General features: G+C 27.5%; 1 protein-coding gene across 1 annotated transcript in view; it reads right to left on the reverse strand.

The window, feature by feature from the left end:
- Positions 1-17,940: 17,940 nt before the first annotated feature.
- LOC111034399 (neurotrimin-like) overlaps positions 17,941-24,322 on the reverse strand; it is a 174,485-nt gene continuing 168,103 nt past the window's right edge. Inside the window, exons 9-10 of the mRNA XM_022315618.1 lie at positions 21,127-21,204; positions 17,941-18,301 (exon numbers count right to left, since the gene is read on the reverse strand). Of these exons, the coding sequence (XP_022171310.1) occupies positions 18,171-18,301; positions 21,127-21,204 (209 nt within the window). The 3' untranslated portion in view covers positions 17,941-18,170. The remainder of the gene's footprint in view (positions 18,302-21,126; positions 21,205-24,322) is intronic.

The following is a 24,322-nucleotide window of genomic DNA, read 5'->3' on the forward strand; positions in this document are numbered from 1 at the left end:
TATAAAAATTTAAGAACACTAGAAAAAATACTTAATGCATTTTATTTAATTCCATTCCCTATCTTAGTACTATGGGAAATAGTGCAATATGGCCTACTTCGGAAATAGTATGTGTTGTAAAATGTAGAAGAATTTTTATGTTTTGCATAATTTTGTCTACTAAAAAAATTATTTAATATGGTGTAAAGACGTAAATTGGAAATATGTGCTTTTGTTTTATTTTTGTCATTGGTAATAGTGCGTTTTAGCGTTATTTATGAGTTTCAGATTGATTTTAACAAAAGGAATATTTCGTTTTGCCAACATTTCGATTCTCCGTTTTTTTCTCTTTAAGAATCGATGTATAACTGAATTTTATCAATTTTGGAATAGTACGTTCTGGACGCCCCTTAATTTACACAAAAACCTTACGAAATATTTCAACAAAATAACTTGAACATTGAATCCGACTGTTTTTTGGTTATGTGATATTATTATAATACCTACTCGTAACTAAAGAAGCAGGCTTGTCAGCAAAATCGATACCTACTATCTTAGTCCGTGAGTAAGACAAGTATATACCATATGGGTTATATTGCTATATTGGAGACTCTATCCTAATTTTATCAATGATTTACTTTTATTGGAACATAGAAATAACATAAAGATATAGAGTATAGACTACAGACACAGCATTACATTCACACTCCCAATGAATTTGCAAATAATCGTATATAATAAGGGCTAAACTGAGGTTTTTAATAGGTTAAATTTTTCCCGCGATTGTTATTATCGGATTAATGGTGTTCAGTGCGAATAAGATATGCCCAATTTAAGAATTGCGGCGGTTCAATATTGGTGACTCTCCCCTATTAACTACTATGTTTAAATGTATGATAATAATAATTTAATTTTGTGTACCTACCAAACTCATATTTTAATATCTGAATTCATTTTCATTTTTATTTTGAAACATATTATTATCTGATACCTATTTTATTAGAAACAATAAATATAGAATGATGTAGTTATATTAGGAAATTACTCAGAGATATGATAATATTATCAGATGTAGAAAATAAAAATAAAAAGACACACACCTGTAAGATTTTGAATTAGGTGATAGCGTCAGTCAACGAATATTCGAGAAAAATTGAATTTTGTTATAATCATGGCCGTTTCGAATTCATATTTGGAATACATTCTGAAAATGTATATTAGATACTATGTCTATCATTTACTCCAAACATTGAATTTTCACACACAAAGGAGGTGATTATCTACTCATATTTTAACGCTACATTTACGCGTGCGTTGATATGCACTTGTTGCACACATCGTTTAAACTGTAATAGTCTTAATAATATTAATGTAGGTAACTACCTTTCATATAATGTTCATCCGTCTTGTGATAATACCGCACACTGATCACTTGAAAGCACAATTATATGGTCACGAAACACAGAATGATGTTAGTATTTATGTTATAGTAATTTATTAGAGACATTTACAATAATATTTTTTGGACACAAATAGATGATAAATGGTGACTAAACAACGCTGTCAAGACGTATAGACTACACTAGTACTACTGACTCTCTGTTGCAGGCGGCGCTTACAATCGGGTAGATAAGAATACTGCTTGGATATTAGAAGGGCGTGGTCTCGAGGAGGTACCGACTACAGATAGATATTGATCGCATGTTGGAACACTGAACATAGGTATACGTATTGTGATAACAGAATAACACTACTGGGAGCGATGTTGACATAGTGATGGGCGATTGCCCCTCCACATTGATTCGGGAGTTCAGGACTAATAGAAATAATAATATAGAGTACCTATTGATTATCATCCATCCCAAAGCGTTCCACCAGAATGCGTTTCGTTATTCTGCTTTCCAAATAAAGGTGACTTGGGGTGGTAGGTATTGATTTTTCTTTCAAATACAGTAAACCAATGAACTGCCAAAATGATTCAATGGACCGATTCCACGGTCACTGGCCGCTGTAGTGATGTAATATAGATACATATAGATAAATTGTATTGGTGATAGCATCTCTCAATTTTTTTATGCACCAACGATGATAATTTTTTAAATTATGATTGCCTACCCATGACTTAGTCATGAAGTTCTTAAATTTGGTAACAGTTTTTGAGTTTCTCATTAAAAAATTGGTTCAAGCATTAGGCCCAGCTCCCAAAAAGAGTTGTTATCGTAGGTATGTGTGTATTAAAATATATTACGAAAATTATATTGGATGATTTAAAAAAATAAAAATTTGCACATTTTTATGATTTTGACGAATTTCGAAAAATTCTAACTTCAAACACTCAAAAACTGCCTGCTTATTTAAAATATACGCTTAAAAACTGGGTTCTAGATATTGTTTTTGACAATACTGCTCTGTTATGGAATTTCAGACCGGCGTCACCAGAGCGGCGATTTTCGAGTGGCCTCCTTTTCGGCCAAAATGTACCTTTCCCTTTTGGCCACTGTCCCTTTTCGCCCAGTAGTTTTTTAATCGACATTATTAAATACAACTGTGTGAAAAAATAATAAAATAAAACAATTGGCAATAAACTGTTTTAACATATTACATTAATAGAATATAAATGAATATATTCTTATAATAATTATGATAACAAAATATGTATATAAGTACCTAATTGATTTTTATAATGCCAATAATATAATAAATTACTGTATATTAGATAAGTTGGAAACGATAAGGTATAACATATTGAGAAGGTGGACAATCGACAGACAGGATAATTGACCGACAAGACAACCAATCAACCGACAACCAAAATGCCGACAAGATAATTAATTTCACTTTTAATTTATACTCTTATTTTAAAAATTTACTCATGATTTGTATTATTGTCTATGTTAATAATACATTTATTTAATAATATTTTATAGTAATAATATTTAATAATGATAAGAATCGTCTTATAATAAATACCAATGGCTAATATAATTTAACAGGAAACTTTTGTGAGGTATATATTTCTGAACATTTTTAAAATTGGAACATGTCTCCTTTATTTAATAAAATAAAGACAGCAAATAATGCAGCTTACTCCGGAATTTATTATCGGAGATTAGAACGTTATAGCCTATAGGAATAAATTGGTCATACCATGAATAAGATTCTTCAAGGAGCTCTAAAGCCACGGCCGAAAAATCTTCAGCATAAACGTGAACAACTCTTGAAGACTGATTTTAATAATCGTGAAGTGTACCTCCATACCTGGCGTGTCATAGATATATTGCTTATAACCTAACCACGTAATGTACACTCTACAATTTCTAAAATACTTATACTTATTTATTATATTTAACTAACATTATTATTATACAATATACAATATTATTTAAAAAATGTCTTATTAACATTGTCAATAATATACACCAGATTCTTAAAATAAGAAGATAAATTAAAAGTGAAAAAAATTTTGGTGTCGGCATTTTGGTGGTCGGTCGATTGACCCAGTCGGTGAATTGTCTTGTCGGTATTTTAGTTTAGGGCGGTCATCGTTTCAACCAAAAAACTCGATTTTCGTTTCCGCTAACTCTCGTTTCTGCCAAAACGAAAAAAGTTCGATTTTCATTTCCTCCAAATCTATTTCTACCTATATTATTGAGTTGGAGTTTAAGAACCCTTTAAAAATTTAAATTTCAAATGTCTAAAACAGCGTATACTTTCAAATTAATAATTACAATTTATGTCAATCAGTCTACCATTATCTAGCAGATGTAATATAAAAAAACGACTAATCCATACAAATAACGCAATAAGCGAATTCAAAAACAAAAAGATTTTAAAAAAGGTATGTAACAATTATTCAAAATAATAAATACTAAATAATTATTCAATAATATTTGACTATGTATATAAATATATTATATTGTAAGAAAAATTTAATTTTAATTAACTTCATTTTAATCTAAAAATTAAGTCAAACAATTTTTGGGGTTCAATGAGAACCAACTTCTCGTGGTTGTACCTGGGTAACTCTAAATGGCTCTCAACTTAAACTATAATATTTACACAGGTAGGTAGAAATAGTTTTGGTGTAAATGAAAATTGAAACTTTTTCATTTTGGCAGAAACGAGAGTTGGCGAAAACGACTGACGCCCGTCAGTCGATTGTCCTGTCGGTCGAATGGTTGTAGGTCGATTGACCCAAAACTAACATATTGGCATTACTCTATGCTATTATAGTATAATATTATACTATACTCTATTGCCTATACAGTATATAGGAGACTTCGCTAGACGGTTGGGCTGCGTTTTACATTATATTATATCAAATAACTGGTTTATCTTTATTACCAAAAAACGAAATTATACTTACATTGAAGACTGAAGACTATACAATTAGTAAAATTGCCAATTGTTTTATTTTATTACATGAACAGTTGTAGGTAAATGCCGATAAAAAAAACTACTGGCAGAAAAGGAAGCGGTAAGTTTTTTTAGAATAGTTACAAAAGCCGAAAAGGGAAGGTTGCATATTTGGCGAAAACGGTGACGCCCCGATTTTTAGTCCCAATAAGAATTTTTACCGGTTGCGGAGGAGAGGGAATTACCTGACCACAAGTGATTTTTACTCGACAGTAAAATGTGTGTTTGTTTACACATTTACTTAAAATAAAGTTATACACATTGGTTTGTTGAGAAAATTTATTAAGGGGATTCGATACCGTGAATTTTTGTCTTACTCCAACATACGTGTGATATTATGATTTTAGACGTTTTCTTTGCCAAACATATTGATTGAAATAGTGAATCTATAAGAATTCTGGAAACCGATTTGAATTTATCATCAAATCTACTTGGGATCGACTTCCCCACATTTTTTATTTTTTGATTTAAACTTTTCCAAAAATTGAAATATGACAATTTTTTAATTAATCTTTTTTAATATAACATTTTTAGGAATTTGGGTTCATAAAATCAGAAATATGGGTAAGTCGATCTGAAGTAATCTTGACAACAAATTAAAATCTGTTTTTAGAATTCTTATTTCTTCATTAGATCAATAAATTGGTACGTTTGGAAAAAAAATCTGATATCACACGTGTGTTAGACAGAGGTAGAAAATTATCGTGTCAAATCCTATTGATTCGAGGGTTTGTTCATGATGGGTCCCAGTGCGGTGTTAAGGTTATCCGATATCCTGTGATCAATCCTGTCTTGGTTGTATTCAATCTACGATTATGTGTCTGACAGAAAATTAGGTTCCCAGGGGCAGATAATTCCACCGGGATACCACCACGTGCCCTATGCGCTATACAGACTACCATTCCAGTGATTTACATTTTTAAGTTGAAACCCATTATAACTTCCTATAATTATTTAAAGTTAAATTTAAAACAATATTACATTTTTAAACAAGAAATAGAAAAATATCACCAATAATAATAAAAACTAAAAATAATATTTTAATTTTAAGGAAACTGTTTTAACTGTAGAACAAATACAATTAAAATAATATAAACTTTTTAAATATAAGAAACAGAAAATTACTGAATACTGTTTACGATTAAAATAGTAAATTTATATTTATACATAATCGGTACAAATTATTATTTCAATTATCACTTGTAAAATATATTAATTTATTATTAGTATTGTAATTTATAGTTCATAAATATATTTAAAGAACATATTTTTCATTCTTAAATTATTAGATTTATCGATTTATCTTATTTTAAATATTCTTTGTAACAATCTAATAAATAAGCTTAATAATAGATTTTGGCTTTTTTGTATTAGCTATGTATTGGTGTCGTTCCTTTGACTGTTAACTAAGTACCCGAATTTCGCTCTTGAAATTTGAATCGATCATAAATCAAAATTATTTTCGATTAATAATAATAAATATTCCCTAGTATAAAATAAAATACAATACTAATTTTAGCATTGCAATAATATTTATATGATTAGTTTATAAAATATAAATAATACTATAATAGTATATTAATCTTTAATCATTTAATCTTTATCGTAGGTTTTATAATTAGTGGAGTTTATTTCCAGTATACCAATTACCAATTTATCAAATTATTACCAGAATTTTAAATACTGAATATATTTATATATAAATTATTTAAATTGGTATGCAAATATCATTATTATTATTATTTATTGCCATTAAAAAAGAAACAATTAGGTTGATTTGTCTTTTTTAATTTTGTTCAATTGGTTAAATATTAACGATTTATTTAAAAATTATATTTTATGTATGCAGAAAATGTCTAGTCTAAATCATTTTTAAGTTTTGATTTTTGACATCAAATTTTGTGGTGTTCTAATAACTGCCCTTTACTTTTTAAACTTAATTTAAAAAACATAAAACATTTTTCAGAAATAAAATTTATTTAACTTATAAAGTTACATAAATCACGACCTTGATGAAATTTAGGTATGTTACATAATATTATCTGATATAATTAAGGGGATGGGTGAGTGACAGTGTTTAAGGAGTTCGAAATAAGCAATTTTCAAATTGCTTACATGTGATTCCTGTAAATGTGAGCAAGGCCGTAGCCAGGGGAGGGGGGTAGGTTAGATTAACCCCCATCCCCCAATTTTTTGTTTGAAATAAGATTTAATTGTTTTTTAAATAAAGATTAATTGAATTTAAATTATATTTTTATATTTTATTATTTTATTATATAATATAATATAATTATACTCAACCCCCCCCCCTAAATATTTTTCTGGCTACGGCCTTGAATGTGTGAGTAGAAAGTGATGATTAGTGTGTGTGACTGAGTGTAAAAAATAATGGAGCGTTCCCGCACGCGCATGTAAAGGTCATCTACTCGGCGTTGCACTAGTGAATGGTAAATAATTTATGATCATTTGTATACACTTTTTGTCCATCCTACCTATCAACCTAATAATGATATAATATTTTAGCAAACTGATCTTAATTCTTTAAGTCTACTTGGGATTGGTCAGTCCACATTTTAACATTTCTGCATTAAATTCCGAATAATTAACTTTTGAAAATTCCAAAATTTCAAAATGTTCAAACTAAAGTTATTGTTGTCGGGGGGGGGGGGGGAAATTATGAAAAAGTAGACTTACCTATCTCAAGTAGACATAATAACAAATTTAAATTAGTTCTAAAAAGTATTATCGTATTTCTAGGTCAATAAGTATGATAGACAAAAAACTGGTATGTTTTGGCTAAGATAATTTGACTAACTGTCCGTACCGATCCTTTCAATACACTACTTTTGCGAAAAATATCTATGACAAAAAAAATTTATGTTATTTTTTATCTGGATAATAAATGCTGGTTTTTATCTTTATCGAGATAGTTAAATTATTATGTAGGTACTAGGTACCTTTTATCGCCATCTAGATAACTATTCTAGCAATTATCTTTTATCATTATCTAGATATTTAATAAATTATCTTTATGCAACACTGCTCATAATATGAGCTATAAATTAAATACATAAAAGTATTATATGTTAAAATTGTATTTTTAATAACGTTTATTTTAATTTTGTATGCGGCCATCAATGAAAATCTGATAAAAAATATGGACTACGTAAGTAAAACTTTTGCCGGCCCCTGTTCTAGTAAATAAAATGGAAATTTTTACTTACAAAATTAATTAATTTTCTAAATTTTCAAAAATATTTGTCTCTTTTTGAGTTATTTCAAACATTTTAGGTAAGAGACATTTTCCATTTTTTTTTAAATTCTTGTCGATAATTTATTTTTTGCTTAATCAAATACAAAGTTTCTCATACGTTTTCTGTTTATAACTGAAAGCACATTTAAATAGTGTTTGAAGTTAACATATGTATGACATTAGATATTCACATGTAAATTTTCGATTTCTCATCGACCGATTTTTTTGGTTTTTTTGTAATTTTAAACTATTAACCGTAGAAACTTAAAATTTTCTCCCAAATTTTAGCATTTTCTATACATATTATAAATTTCAAAATATGTTGACTTTTTTAGCTATTTACCTATGGACTTTTAAATTTATTTTAGCGAGGGATTGAAAATGGAAACAAAGTTTTTCCTAAATAGTGTATATCAAAAAAAGTAAAAAAATAAATAAACAGTAGGTAGATATTAGTAGTAAATACTAAATACTAAACCAAAGTAATTTATGTATAGGAAGGTTATTCTATAAATGTTACATATATTATTAATCATTTATATTTGTGCATTAATATATAATAAATATATAATTAAATGTTTAAAATAACATATCTATGAAAGTTGTTAAATCAGGTAAAAAATTAAATACTGCTCACTTTCGCTAAATACCTACCCACTAAATAATTTTACCCTTACATGATTTTCCGAATAAACAGTATTACAGAGGTATTGTAATTGGTAGGTACATTAAATTGTTATCATATAGTAGTACTTATTTTACTATATTACTATTACTGGTTGTTTTGAAGTTCAAGTTAATTAATGAATTACAATGACTTTGTTTTTCAGTCCACTTAAATCTTGTTAGCATAGCTTAAGCTTAATTATTGAAATATATATTAATTAGAAGGAAAAATGTGTGTTTTGGCTCTCCAAGAAATGTGTGATTACTACGAATACGACTGTCTGCATATAATCCGTCGACACAGCAACATAATATACGCCGTCTCCGCGCTGAATCGTTTTAGAATCAAATTGGAAAGTATAAAACATGATTCATCAACAATATTATTGATGTGAAACATCTACGCGGATTGTAAGACCGGCTGTTGGCGTGGCGACGATCACAACGCACGCATGCGCAGAGAGCGGCTAAACATTTAATGCGCACTTTAGATAAATAATAATAATAATAATAATAATTCTTAACAAATCTGAATATTTTGTTTTTGTTTATGCAACGTTTATCTCCTTTAATAACAAATCCTTTCAATTGTCTTGCATATTTTCTATATAAATTAATTTCGATGTTTCACATACTCTAGGCATTCTTCGGTGGCTCACTTTTTTTTTAACATTGACTACTTGGTTTACTATTCGATCACTTGTATTTTTTGTACTTCTTTTTACTTGACGTATATTATTGTACAGGGGACAAGCCAGGACGATAACCGCAGCGCCATCTACCGCCGTTTATTTGAAACTAAAAACCACCCGCTCAATTTCGTCGCTACACACCACTGCCGTATACGATTTTATTTATTACATAATATTATTATTATACTACCCATCATTATAAATAATATTATACATAATTCGATGATAGACGACTAGATAACTTTAATGAAATTGGGCATCCATATTATACTAAAAAGGCAATATACGATTGATTGAACCATGCAACTCACGACAACGCCATGAAAATATAAAAAATAATATTGTTTTATAGGTATATATCTATTATCCATGATAACTACAAGTAACCGCTAGGTATTAAAGTATATTCAAATAATTAATAATGACAGAACCAGGTCCTGGCCACTATAAGCAAAAACTATTTAAGGTTTTAACTATAATATGTATATTATATTCTTAATTACTATTATTATTATAGGTACTATAATATGTTATAAACCTTATTTTGTAGTTTGCCAATTATTGGCATTAAATATTTTTATGGGTAGGTATTCTATAATGAACACGATATTTTAGTTTTAAAAATGAGTAGTCATATTATATATACATAAAAAAATATTTTATTATCAACTATTATCTACATAATATGTATTTATTTATTTACTATAAGGGCTTTGCCCATTTTTATAAATATATTTTACATCTTATGTACTATTATGTTATTAAAAACAATATTTTGTGATTTTTCACCATAATTATTTATTGTTTGGGTGTTATTAAAAAAGCACCTAATTCATGGCCTAATCCACTATTTCGTGGATTAATCAATTATTATATTTCGGTCTCTTGACACATGGCTGCTAAATTGCATAGATCTTATGAGACTTGATTTATATATTATTATCTATGCATGCTGTTCATAAATCATAATATAATGTAAGGTGTGAATAAAAAATATGTATAATAATGTAATACATTATCCAACTCACCTGAGTTAGTAAATGGCTCTTCCTCCGATATCGTTGAAAATTATTAACCTATCTAACCTAATTAGAAATAGTTTTCGGCCATCGATCCGTCGACATCGTTTTATCAGTTAGTTATTCTGTTATATTATTTTACCTTGATAGGTCCAAAATTAATATTATATTTATTTAAATCTATGTTATATCAACTAGAATATCATAGATTATAATATTCTTAGAACACCGGTACTTACCCATGTTGCTTATATATAATAATCGTAGTCTGAATCCCCTATTTAAAATTTACTAACTATATCTATAGTTTATTATGTAGGGTATATACAAGGATAATATGCCTTAGGTAGCTTGGTATTATGTACATGATAAACCTATCTACCTATAATGGCTAGTAAGCTAGTTTTTTACATCATAAAACTGTGGTTGAAACGTTGTTATTCCATATTTAGCATTTTCAATCGTTAAATGTTTTGGAAAGAAGAATTTAAGGGATGCCTTGGAAATCTTTTTTTTAAATGATAAATATAAATCAAACTTTTGAGATTCATTATGCAAATATGATGTTTTTACTTTGAGAGTAAGATTATCTTGCTAATTTTGATACCTGGGGATACACCATAAATTATGTCTGAATTCGTTGCACTGCCTGCTTTGACAAACATTTTTTGAGATACCGTTCGATGATTCTATGGTGTAGGAATGTAGGATAGATTTGGATTCAATTTTTGTGACCGTGTTATGTGTTTAACACTTTTACAGTGTATCATGTAAAGTGATTAAAATTAAAAACTCTAAGTCAAAATATTAATAGTAGGTACATTATGAGATTATAGTTATGTTATATATATATATATATATTATATATACCTAGGTATTTTCTTTTTAATCGACGACGCTGAGGGAACAGCTTTCGCATAGCTTCCGCGTAAAGTGTATTGTTCCTTAGTATAGTTTGTCAAAATATTTTCGCTTAAGAATCATAATATTACACCGACCAATTTATATAGGCATACTATGGTCGATGAACCCGGAAGGTTATACAAATTAGTAATAACTGGCTTACTGAATATTATATTTAATGATGTTTAAAAATTGCTGTTGGGCATTTCCGACAAATTGGAAAAAATCATTTTAAAATTTTAATGTAGGATGACTGAGGCGCACAAAAATAATTTATTATTTTCTTCAAAAAAATATTTACAAACATTTTTGTATTGCATTTTATTCTCAAATAATTTCTAACAGATTAAATATTATTTAACCACAAAAATATGCTTTTTAGTTTATATTTTTTATTATGCAAAATAAATTCATTTCTAACCAATATTTCATTTCTGTAAAGATATCTGACACATTTAACTGCATAAACTTGAAACAAATAATATGTAAAGTACTAAAATCATAAAAATATGACAGCCTGTAACCTATAGTCATGACTAATGGCTTAAAATTACCGTAATTATCTTTCGAGAGAATATTAGGTAATTTTCTTTTTCTTCAATAATTCATTGATTAAGCCCATAGAAAATAGAATAAAACCTTTCCACAGTCCACAACTTCACATCATAAACATTCTTTAAATAATTATGTTTTATATAGCATACAGTACGTATATACCTATCGGTACTACTATATTATAGATCAATAGAATAATACTTAATTCAATATATTTTCCTAGTAAAGTTTCTAATTTTGTGTTTATATTAAATTATATTAATTTATGTAATCAGGTCATAATATAAATGATTTAAGTTAAAAATTAAACTAACGATGACGTACCTAAATTATTTTTTGAAGCCACAACCGATTATTATGGCTGTAATTATGAATGATTTTGGAGACTAAATGCTCGACGTCTCTTCACCAAATTGCAACACGCCACACACCTCCTTCGTTTTTTTTCAAACCAAGTGGCTATCGATATTTATACTTAATCCTAGTCGAAGTATTTGGTTAGGCAATCCTGTCTTGAGAATTTGGTTTTTGGACCGATATAAATAGTTTTCTAAGTTATATTTCACAAGTTCTGGAAACTTATGCCCCGCGTTCATAAAGTAACACAATCGAACTCGATAATATAGCAACGTATGCAAGGTTATATTAGATTATTGAAACAGTATTAATAATATTATACAGTACCCAGTATTCTATCACCTGATTAACCCTGTTCTGAAGGGTAGTATATTGAAGATCACAGGAGTAGCGGAGTAAGAGTTAAAACGAATTGAATTATTATGATTTGTTTGTATGGTAAGTTATAATATTATACCTATATTAATCAAATTATTAGTAATATTTAAAAAGTTCAGAGATTACTGCTGTCTGATGGTCTCTACTTCGCGATTCAAACTCGACTGCTGGCTACGTAAATAATATAATACATGCTCGTACTTAAGGTTCCTGTATTTGATCGACCTAAGCAAATTCGCCGAGTGTGACATAAATGACGAGTCAGTACCTAATCTGTAAATAGTCACAAAAATAAATAGCTAAAAAAGAGTTTAAGCCAAAAAATGTACCAACAGCGCACAGATAATGATAAAATAATCATTTGGTGAAAATGTCAGATATTTACAGTCATTCGTTTTTGAGTTCCACGCTTGCACCAAGACACAAAATAGAGTTAGTAAAAAACTGAATTTGCATAAAAAATCCTGAAAAAATTTTATTTTATGTTTCTCAGGCTTTTGAAAACTACTGTGAGTTTTTGATTGCAAGCGATATTCACTTTCTCATCAAAAAAGATACTGAAGTTGAAAATTATGAATTATTTTGACTACTTGTCGTGTAAAGTGTAAACACACACACACACACAAAAGCTTAAAAATAAATTTAAAAAACACACATCTTTGTAAAATTAAAATTAATCACAATAATACCAGAACATTTATTTTTATGTAAAATGTTGTATGATTGTATTATTATAAATAGAGTTGTTGAGTTTTTAACTTCACATAAACATCATAAAGTAGACAATTATATTTACTATAAAATATATTATACTACGTATACATAATGTTATAAATTAATTTAATTTTCTTTAAAACAGTTTAGAGAAACATGTGTAATTTATATTTAAAAAAATGTCGTATCAGATAGGTAAACATTTTCAATTTTTTCCAAATATAAATACAATAGAACACCTACACAGCTGGAATATAGTTTTTAGCCATGCAATGAAATTACTAAAACAGTTTTACATAAATGAAATCATTAACCATATTAAGGGTCGACCACCATCGTTATTCGTTCCGTGCAAAGTATTATTATTACATTTATTCTTTGATAATATTATTACACAATAATAATCATAAAAGTAGTTATTGTACAATTTATAATATTACTACGTCTATATCAATGGACAAATGTGCACGTTTAGTAATATACAATTCATATTATCAATTGTGAGATTATTTGCGATTGAAAGCATATTATACAAGTCTTAGACAATATATTTGAACAATAGAACATTTAGGTTACGGGGTACCTATCGTAATATAATAATATTGACGAATTAAGTACAACTAAAAAACAAAAAAAAAAATACAAGATATTTTAACACATTATGTTACATGTCATATATTATTATATAAACTTTAGTACAAGATTAAGGAGACAATAATATACATCTGATGACGGCCGATGTACCTTAGATATTGACATTTTAATAATTAATAATTTTATGTTATAAGTAAATATTATTTGACATTTTGTATTAATATATATTTTATAAAGTAGGTCATACAATATTGAGTGCCGTTCCTAATCAAAATTATTTTTTTATAATATAGATACGAAAAAAATTATTTTGAAACGTAGGTATAGGAACATCACAGTATGATTGAAAATATGTTAAAACACTTATAAACGTATAATATAATATTTTATTAGGAATATAATATTGTTTATTATAATACAAATATAAATAATGAACATTTAGTTAATGGACGCCTTTAGCTACTGTTAATTAATTTTGATGGTAGGTAGGTATATATATATATATATTTATATGTATGGTATAGTACTTGCAATATTGTAATTTATTTTAATACAACATACTGACTACACGAACGATCGAAACGAAAACCATTAGAGTTTTCAGTAACAATTTTAAAAGATTTTACAGCGAAACACGCATGATAGGAGAGTCGGCAAAGAAAAAAGTGAAATGTTGAACCATGTCTACAACATGAACGAAAATATATAGTCAGCTAAAGAAAACATTTGATCTGCTTTTGTAAAACGGCTATATAAATATTTTCTTAATGTCCGCAGGTCTCATAATGCACTAAATTCACTTTTATTTATAGACTTGAATCAAATAGTATCTAATATTGATTAAAAACTCAAACGTGACTACACGGGAAATAATTATCACATAAAACCCATCGGATCAATCAAATTGTGTTATAACTGGTAGGTAATAGTTATGGTAATTAATCAAATTATACATTAAAAACGTGTCAGTAAATCACAAGCCTGTGAGCATTGCGAGAACTCATAGAATTATTATTAATTATTAAAATATTTAATACTTATTTGAGATGAAATGCACAGAAATTATTCATCTTACGATGTTAAAATGTTTTATCAGTATTAAACACAATATAATGTATCTACGTTTGACATTGTATATACATTAAATAGTCACGACATAAATACTATTAAGCTATTACTATAATATTATATAACATACCTTGTCTTAACTTAAAATACAAATAAAATGTCCCTAATAAACAATTTGTTTTTTACATTTATTTTATAATTATTGAACAAATTGTATGGTTCTTGAACTATAAAAATGTATACTATGTAAACCCAATGTTACGATAAAATAAAGGTACTCATTTTATTTAAGATTTAAAGATATGCAATAACATCAAATAACCACTAAATATTTTTAAATGATTTCTCTTATCCTTATCATCACTTAGGTATTCGATTTTGCAATAATATGCAGAGAACGTTTTAGAGTAGGACGTACATCGCAGATGATATTTTCATATTTTTATTTTTATTACAATAATAATAATAAAGTAATGATAAATTATAATATAATAATAATAGTAATTATTGATTAGTAGGTACCTAATACTGCGCATAATCGCGTTATGTTTCAATGAAATGAATAAAGTGCGGACTTGAAAATAATTCCGTATGGATAGCATCAAATGATATGTACAAGTTTATGTTCCTTACATACGTGTAATAATATCTTAAGTCGTAAAATAATACAGACAGTTTCGTTAAACGTTCATTATTATTTTATTAATGGAGAGCCAAGTTTACGATACAAAATATACTTGATGCTCACTCATTCATTCAGTCTTTTTTTTTTTTAGCAAGCGTGATTTTACAAACGCGTATTTTTTTTTTGTCATCTAATTAAATTGTTTACGCTTATATATATATATAGATATGCACACAAGACACAACACATTTTTATCAGGCGAAAATATACAGGACTAATATGAAAAATAATTCACTAAAACAAATCTACGATAATGGACAACAATATTATTTTCTTATAATATATTTTAATAGTTAAAACAATGCTAACGGAGTCTGTTTGCATAAAGTATTATATATACACACACACATATTACCATAATATATATGTATAATGTATATGTATATTAGTATATTACACATGATATGTATACACTATGTACAAATCTGCATAATAACATTAAAGAATATAATATAATATATTTTAATCTTACTACAACATTTATTTTACTATCAATTAATTCTAATTTTTTTTTTTATATGTATGATTCTTTTAACATTAAACGCTCATCATCACAAAAAGTGTTAACGATTTAGAAATATATTTATTACACTATATAAGCAACGTTTTTGAAAAAAAAACACTATAGTAATTAGTTACTATTCTTTTTTTTTTATTAGATTTTTTAAAAAGTTTTTGGTTGTCTTATAAATATTTCAAATTTAGATGAGCTAAAGAGTAGTCGACCAAAACGGTTTGGGGTGCCTATTTCTATGCTACTCAACTCCATTTCGCCTATTTATACTTAAAATACTGATTCACAATTAATTATCAAGGTAGGTACTATAGCTTGAAATTCAATTTATATACATAGGTACAAATTAACAGACAAAAATTCTGTTCAGGAATATGAAATTAAAATTAATATTGCTATTCAAAATAGTTAACGAATAAACATGAAAACGATAAACATTTTGTCTTTCAAAAATGTTGTTTTATCAAATCCACATTTAGTGGGGAGGGGGGGGGGGTGACATCTGCCCTGAATAGCAGAATTTCACGGTAACTTGTGAACTTGTTAAATTAAAACTTGTAAAACTGAAATTGTTTTAGTACCTACCTATATGATATAATAAGTATTTATATTATGTAATATATTGATGGTATATTATAATGTTGTTTGGTATTCATATTTTTTATACACCTTATGTATTTATAGTATACAGCGATCGCAAATTATTATTATTTTTTTTTTTTATTGAATTAAGGCTTCAACATATTTTGAAATCATTATCCTGGTTTATTTTAGTTGGTTTATTACTGTGGGGGAGGGTATGGTTGGTTAGGTTAGGACATATGTATATGTGGTAAGAGTTTGTGAGAAAAACCCTTTTGGTCACCCATCCGGGAACTAGAGACACCGGTTGATGCTTGATTTTAGAACACAATTGATGGAGAATTAATATACCTAATAATAGGTCATTTCCTCAAATTTGTAGTGATTCAATAGACATAAAAATTATTTCAAAAATTATCTTAATTTTGCACTCTAAAGCTCAAAACACTAATTTAATATTCTAAAATACATATATAAAACCACATAGGTAAAACTTATTAAAATAATACATACAGTTTTTAATAATTAATAAACTAAAGAAAGATACCTAGGTACCTACCTAACTTTATCAACAATTTAAGTATAAGATTCTAAACAATAATCGTTTTTATTAAAATTGTTTATAATCAATTGTGTATGGAAAAAATAATAATATTGATTCGCATAGTTTATAATTTAGTTTTATTACATTTATTTTTATTTTTTCATAGTAATTTATTAAGAGGACGCTACACAAACATTTTTTATCCCCGTTTTACAAGCCATTATATACCACATACCAAATTTACGTTCAGTAGATCACGTTTAGCTTCTCGAATTTAAAAATTAGAGCGAATCTACCTATAATGAAGCCTGATGGTAAGAACCTTATCTGTGTTTGAATTTGGGGTTTTTGCGGTAGTTCAGTTTTTGAGTGAGTTAGGAGCATTTTTAATTTACGCCATAATATAATATACACAGAACTTGCTAAAAATTGAACTGTCGTAAAAAACCATCGTATACATACATAATATAATGTCTTTACCATCAAGTTTTACTTGATAACGAATTTACTATAATTTTTAAACTAATGAATTTAAATGTGATCTGCTGATATGTTATTTGTTATGTTATGAACTTATAAGACGAAGACAACTAATTCCTGTCATCTTAACACGATCCATGAAGTACCTAAATATGTAAAAAAAACAACTTATGTGATGAATTATAAGTACTGCTCCAACACTCGATTTTATCGTCTGGAAGGGAATGGCGGGGTTCATGAAATTATCAAACAATATTTTTAAAAAAGCACACAATATTGTAAAACTACTTGATTCTTTACGTCGCTTATTATGTAAAAAGTTTATGAGGATCTATCTCTCATATTCCTCGTGGCTAGGCCATCGTTGAAGGCTCTTTTTTTTTACAATAGGGTGCAAAATTTATTGATGCAGCCCTGTGTTTTATAATGAGTTCAAATTATAAGAAAATTTTTTTTTTAAAACGTTAATACTTTTCAAAATAATAAGTACATATTTACTGTTAAAAGAACCACCCTGTATATTTATATACTTATGTATCATAACCTATTCATATAATACTACTATACATAGTTGAATTCAAGTGTATAGTAATTAATACATTATTCCAAGAAACCGGACTAGAAAAATAAAATCAAACCACGAAAGGACCAAAAACATTTCAGACTTAACAACATACAATATTATATATTAATATTATCTATGCGTATAAGTAAATTATTATAATAAATCTTAATTTTATTGGACAAGGTATTTTTTGTAGTGTTTTCGAGTCACTCGTGCCCATACGCCAACGTGATTACGCATACAATCGCGGTGTAAATCGCTAGTTGATGAGTTTGCGATCCGGATTCGTATTCTTCAAATTCACCATCGTCGTCGTAATTTGTCTGCAATTCGTTATCTGCAAAAAAATTAAACGTACCTTTGAGTTTGTTGATAGTTGAATAATTATAATATTGTATTATTGTTATAACTTAAAATAAATTACACCAGTGCCACTAGAAGTACTATAATGCACTTCATCTCGCATGCACACATCTCCTAACAATATTCAGTATTCCAAATATAGTGCGCTCGGAGTGGACTGGAATGTAACGGAACATAGTTCCGGTTAAAAAAAAGACAATTTTAGCATTCCGTTTTTATTTTAATGCAATGAATGAATGAATGAATGAATAAATAATTTTTTTTTCACCAAAAACTTCACTAAGTGAACAAACTGTTGCTGCACTATTATTTATAAACTGTGTGGGATCTCCTCTAACACAGTACCAGCCGCAAAAGTACGTGCGGTCATGGGTTAATAAAGGTCGACATTTTGCTGATGTGTCATCAGCCAGTCGTAAAAACTAAAAAGAGAAAAAGTACGATAAAAAATATGAATCGTTCTGGAACATATTATAGTAATTAATGCCAACATTTGGCTTAGTGATAGTGGCTAGTGTTCTGGCTTAAACAATTTTCTACTCCGACCACTGGTACTATTCTAGGATTGTAGTAGGTGACTTTGATGACTATAAAGTCATGCTTCCCACACTAAAATTCATTCTGATCTCTAAATAGCCACAAAATATTTTCAAACTTACATAATATTAAAACTCCTTTCTCTTTGGTACAACGAGTGATGGGGAATTAAAAGAGAACAAATCAATACCTACTACATTATTGCAGTTTCAGACAATTTCCGAGGGAGGCACATACTTTATCACCAACCTTTCCCACTGCTAAAGGTACTCGTTACTTTGGTATAATATTTAAATAACGACTCACCTAGGCACACAATAAACTGTAAATGAAAACTAATAAATGACAGATGCACGAGGAATTCCCTCACAAGTTGGACTTGAACAAATTTCCATCATAACAGATGAAACGTTTTCATATGAGATGTACAGGTTTTTTTTTATTTCTTCGTCGACATAAATACATTTTAAATAAGTGGTTTAAACTTTAAACATCATGTAAAAGATCATCTTCAGATTTCAATATAAACGTAGCCACGTAGGTATAGAAATATTATAATACACATGCCACTAAATATTATTTATCATATTATTCTCCATCATATAAATTAAGGAAAATGACCCGTTTCAAGATTAAAATAGATTACGGAGTGAAGCTACTACATATTTCTTCAGACCTGAAATAATTCATTGTTCAGTATTCTGATTGTTTTAAATGTCATCAGTGACTTGAATTTCAAGGATGGTTAATTATTATCACAAAGGAGTAGCCATTCTTAGATTCAAACAAAATTGTTTCATATGACATGTGGACTCATCAGGAGTCCTGTAGAGTGTATGGCTTATGGAAAAAATATTATTTACATTGTATCATTCTTATTAGAATAGATACTTAACTTTTAAAACTTTAAGCCCCGTATAGTCACTGTAAAGGTCAATCAAAATTCAAAATCAAAAATTTATTATAAGAATATAATATCTTAAAAATTAAAACTTGTCCACAGTTGGTATATTAAAACGAATTGTAAGTTTAACTGGATTTAATAAAATATGTAAAAATAATACAAGTATTTTAAAGTTGCAGCTCAATTAATTTAATTAATTTAAATTTTAAATCATTAAAATGTGTAAATTTAAATTAAAATTGAAAAAAAATTGTAGCGTCTGAATGTTTGGTTTTGGGCGAGAAAAATAATTTGCAATTCCAGGTTTATTCTCTTATTGTAATATTGTACTATTCAATTATAAATTGTGGTTGGTAAATTTAAAAATGTTTATAGGTACTTAGTTAAGTTAACTATAAATAGTTATTCACCCTCCACATAATTTTATTACACTTTTATTGTAAGACGTTCATCTAATATTATGATTTATTATCTATTTATTTTATGTGTATTGCAAAAAACATGAAACTGATACAAATAAATTAAATATTGTTTGTGTCAAACAATTATTATAATCATATTATGTAACAGTATATAATGAATACATAATATATATACATATTTAAATAACGTAATAAGTAATACAAAAATATAAAATGAAACTTGCTTTCTTCGAATACGGTAAACGGTAATAGCCTGTTTTAAAAGAAAACTTTCTCAAGGTATCTACTAAAAGTTTTAGTGAAAAATATAAACTGCCTCATTTTTATGTGTACGAAAAATGTGTGCTCCAGGCGAATCAAAAATTATAAACATGAGGTAAAAAAAAGAAGAAGAAAATAAGAATCTTTCGGGTTTAGGTTATTACCGTTATTATATCTGAACCTTTTTTTTTAAGGTCTTCGCTCTTTATATTGCAAATTATATTCTAGTTTTCTCGTGACGACTGAGTGTGTTTGACACACAGGACTACAGCAGGAGTTATGAGCCGTGTTTGTTTGTTTGTTTGTTTTTTTTTTTATTATTATTATTATTTAGAGTTGAAGAAACAAAATAAGTGAAAAAACGTTATATTGTTTTTATTATTCCCTTTTTTATTTTTACTTGAAACGAAAAATAAATCTGTGTTAACTTCTCGATGTACCTAAGCATTTTAAATTGGTTGTGTACAGTCAGACGCACTCGCACAATAATCCAATCAGAACGAAACCTCCCCTAGACGGTAAACGTTTTGCTTAACATTATCGCATTGTAGTATTGGTGCATTATACATTTTTTTTTTGCGCACTCTGTACCCTACTGAACGCATAGGATGAATACGAAAATCACGGGAGATGAAATGTAATTTTATTGGTTCGACACAAACGGTTATGACGTACTTTCGTCCTTCGATAAGAATGCAGAGTCTCTAATGTCATTCGATTGCGTTCGTATTCTGGTCCGGTTACGGTTCTTGTCTGTAAAAAATAAAAACAAATAATAATATTAGTTTACATAAGCAAAACAATATCATCACATAAATCGGACGTGCCAATTCAAAAACACAATGCGCTCAACACATTTTTTTTTTGCCTGCAGTGTGTCGATAATCGATATTAATAAAACCGTTTGACGATTTAATATAATATTATCACAATAATTTCGATTTTCTATCAAATTGCATTATAAATGGCGACTGTAGGTACTTGGAATACAATGCACCAAACACGTTTTGTAATATTTTTATTATCGACTCGTGACGTATTTAATATTTTTATTCCTATTATTAACCGGCATCACACTATTGGTTCGCTTGTAAAATGATGCGGTTTTAGGGGTTTTGAAAAAAAATAAAATCATAATAAATTAAAATATCTAGCTAGTTAATACTACTCTTCGTAATCTATGGTGGGTAGGTACATACGCACTATTATAATAGTAGTGTAACACCATATTATTATTATAAGTGCAGCAGATGATGGGGCTTAACAATTCTAGCTAGTATACAGTATATTATATGGTTTAAACACTACATTGTTCTGTTTTATCGATCTTCATTATTTAAACGTTTGTGATGTTGTGTAATTCCTGGTAAAGGATTAGATTTCAATCGTGAGTACAGTCTGCTCGTAAATGAGTACAGTCTGTTTGTAAATTTTTATAGTTAAAATTTGAAATCCTCAAAGAAAATCATGGATAATTTTATATTTTCATAACTAAAATAGTAAAACATAATATTATACCATATAGGGTTGACAAAAATTCGTTTTTAAACACCTAGTTTTAAATCGTATATAGTGCAATCCATTTAATTGGTTACTTTGAATTATGTATATTTAGAATAATAAATAATAGGAAAAATTAATGAAGTTATTGGTCGGTATAGTTTATGAATTATAAAATGATTATGAGTAGGTGCTGCGGTTATTACTAATTAAATAGTATTATTTAATAATAATATGTATAAATGTATTATTTTTTGAAATGAAGTAGTACTGTAATATTGTTAATAATAATAATTAATTCATACATGCCTTTTTCAAATTTTATTTTAAAAAATTGATGTGTTTACTTATTTAGATAATCTATTGCATTATGTTTGACTCTCGCAAAACCACAAGATACCACTGGATTATATTTTTAAGTTAAATATTATAAAGTTGTTTTCATAATAGTATTAGATAGTTATACTTATATTTAAAATTATACACAGTCCATATAGTGTATTATGCAGTAGGTATTGTGAAAAATAGAGTATTTTTTTTAATTGTACAGTTGGTATGTATTTAATGTATTTAAAATATACATTTTCAAGTATAGGTACCTAGCTGCTATGACAGTTTATTTTACACTCAAAATGTATAGATACAATGTATTTACGATAAAATTATTATCTAAGTAATAAGTATAAACATAACTGAACTTAATAGTTTTTAATTTTAATTTAAATATTGTTTTTTATACAGGCCACACAAAATTCCGACATTTTACAAATATATTAATAATATATAATAATATAGTTGTGTATTAAGAAATTGTGAAATATTCATTTATTACAATGTTGTGCAGATTATATAATATAATATAATAAATGTAATCGTTGTTATTTCAATTTCATACAATTTTTTTTGCGACAAAGTTAAAAAAGAGAAATTAAAAAATAGCAAATATTTTATTAGGTTTCTTTTTGAAATATAATGTTATATAAATTAATGTATTTACAATAGTATAAGAAAGCAATAATATTAAACTTCATTAAAACTCGTCAAAACAAATCTACAACTTAAAGAAAACGAATCAAATAAATATTAATTTAACAATGTACCTACTCTTTATTCAAACAAAATTAAATTATTTTTACAATTTTATTATAAACTTTTAATGTATACTCATAAATTAATTATTTGCATGCATAGTCATAAACACCAATAGAAAAAATGCCAGTGCTTAAAATTGTGAGGTACAGTTTTAATAAATATATTACTCAATTAACATAACGAAAACGATTCTGTTAAGTTATATGTTTTTTAGGAATAAGTCATTAACATTTTAACCTATTGAGAACGTTTAGACTATATAGGTACCTACATAAACATTTTAACTTATGGGTTTTGATCAAACATTAAATATAATAAATAAATGCTAAAAAAAAAATTGTAACACCTAATTTGGTAAAATAATTACCATAATTCTCGTTCTACTTAGTTGACTTAGGAATAGACAATAGTTCATATGATAACAGCAAGGGGATTAAAAATAAAAAAATGTATACGTAATATATTGACTTAGGAAAGCAGTATTATTTAAAATAGAATAAATAATCAAAATGTCTGTGATTCTGAAGAATAAACAAAATAATTCTTCCAATAAAAAATGAGGTTGACCTTAACCAAAATTTTTCGATAGTATTTTTTTTATATTCAAATAGTTTAATTTTATAGATTACACAGATTTACTTGAAAACCTAACGTTTCAAGTACCTACTATAGTAACAAATTAAACATAGGTAGGAAAAACTTAACTTTTTCTAATTCGACTGATAATTCTTAAGGGCTTCTTAGTCCCATTTCGAATTTTCTATATCCTAGTTATATTTTCTTAGAAACACAATAACATGCTAATATTTATAAATATTATATATTTGACTTAGGTATTTGGATTAAAATCACATATGCTTATGGCTTAAGTACTATGTAACTAGAATATCATCAGTTAAAATAATAAATAAATACACCATTCAAAAATTAGCATCTGATAATAGCGGTACAAATGATATAGACTCGAACACTGCAGATGATAGTTACCTCACCAATACAGATTAAGCGTTTCCGCTAACCATGATCTTTGCCAAAATCAAATTCCATTAACGAGGGGATTTCTTCACAAGATACCTCTAACAACCGCAATGCCACCTTAGTTGAAGATGATTTAGACAGCCCCAGTTCAACGAATATGGATGTAGAGAGAAAAGAATCAATATATCTCCATCTATTATAATCATCAAATCTAAAAAAATAATGTCCCCGCTTATTGCGAGGAAATTAAAAACTCACTAACCCAACTCATACGTAAAAGTTTAGTCGACAGCTTAAAATT

The sequence above is a fragment of the Myzus persicae genome, unplaced genomic scaffold (genome assembly GCF_001856785.1).
Source record: "Myzus persicae strain clone G006 unplaced genomic scaffold, MPER_G0061.0, whole genome shotgun sequence".
Lineage (NCBI taxonomy): Eukaryota > Metazoa > Arthropoda > Insecta > Hemiptera > Aphididae > Myzus > Myzus persicae.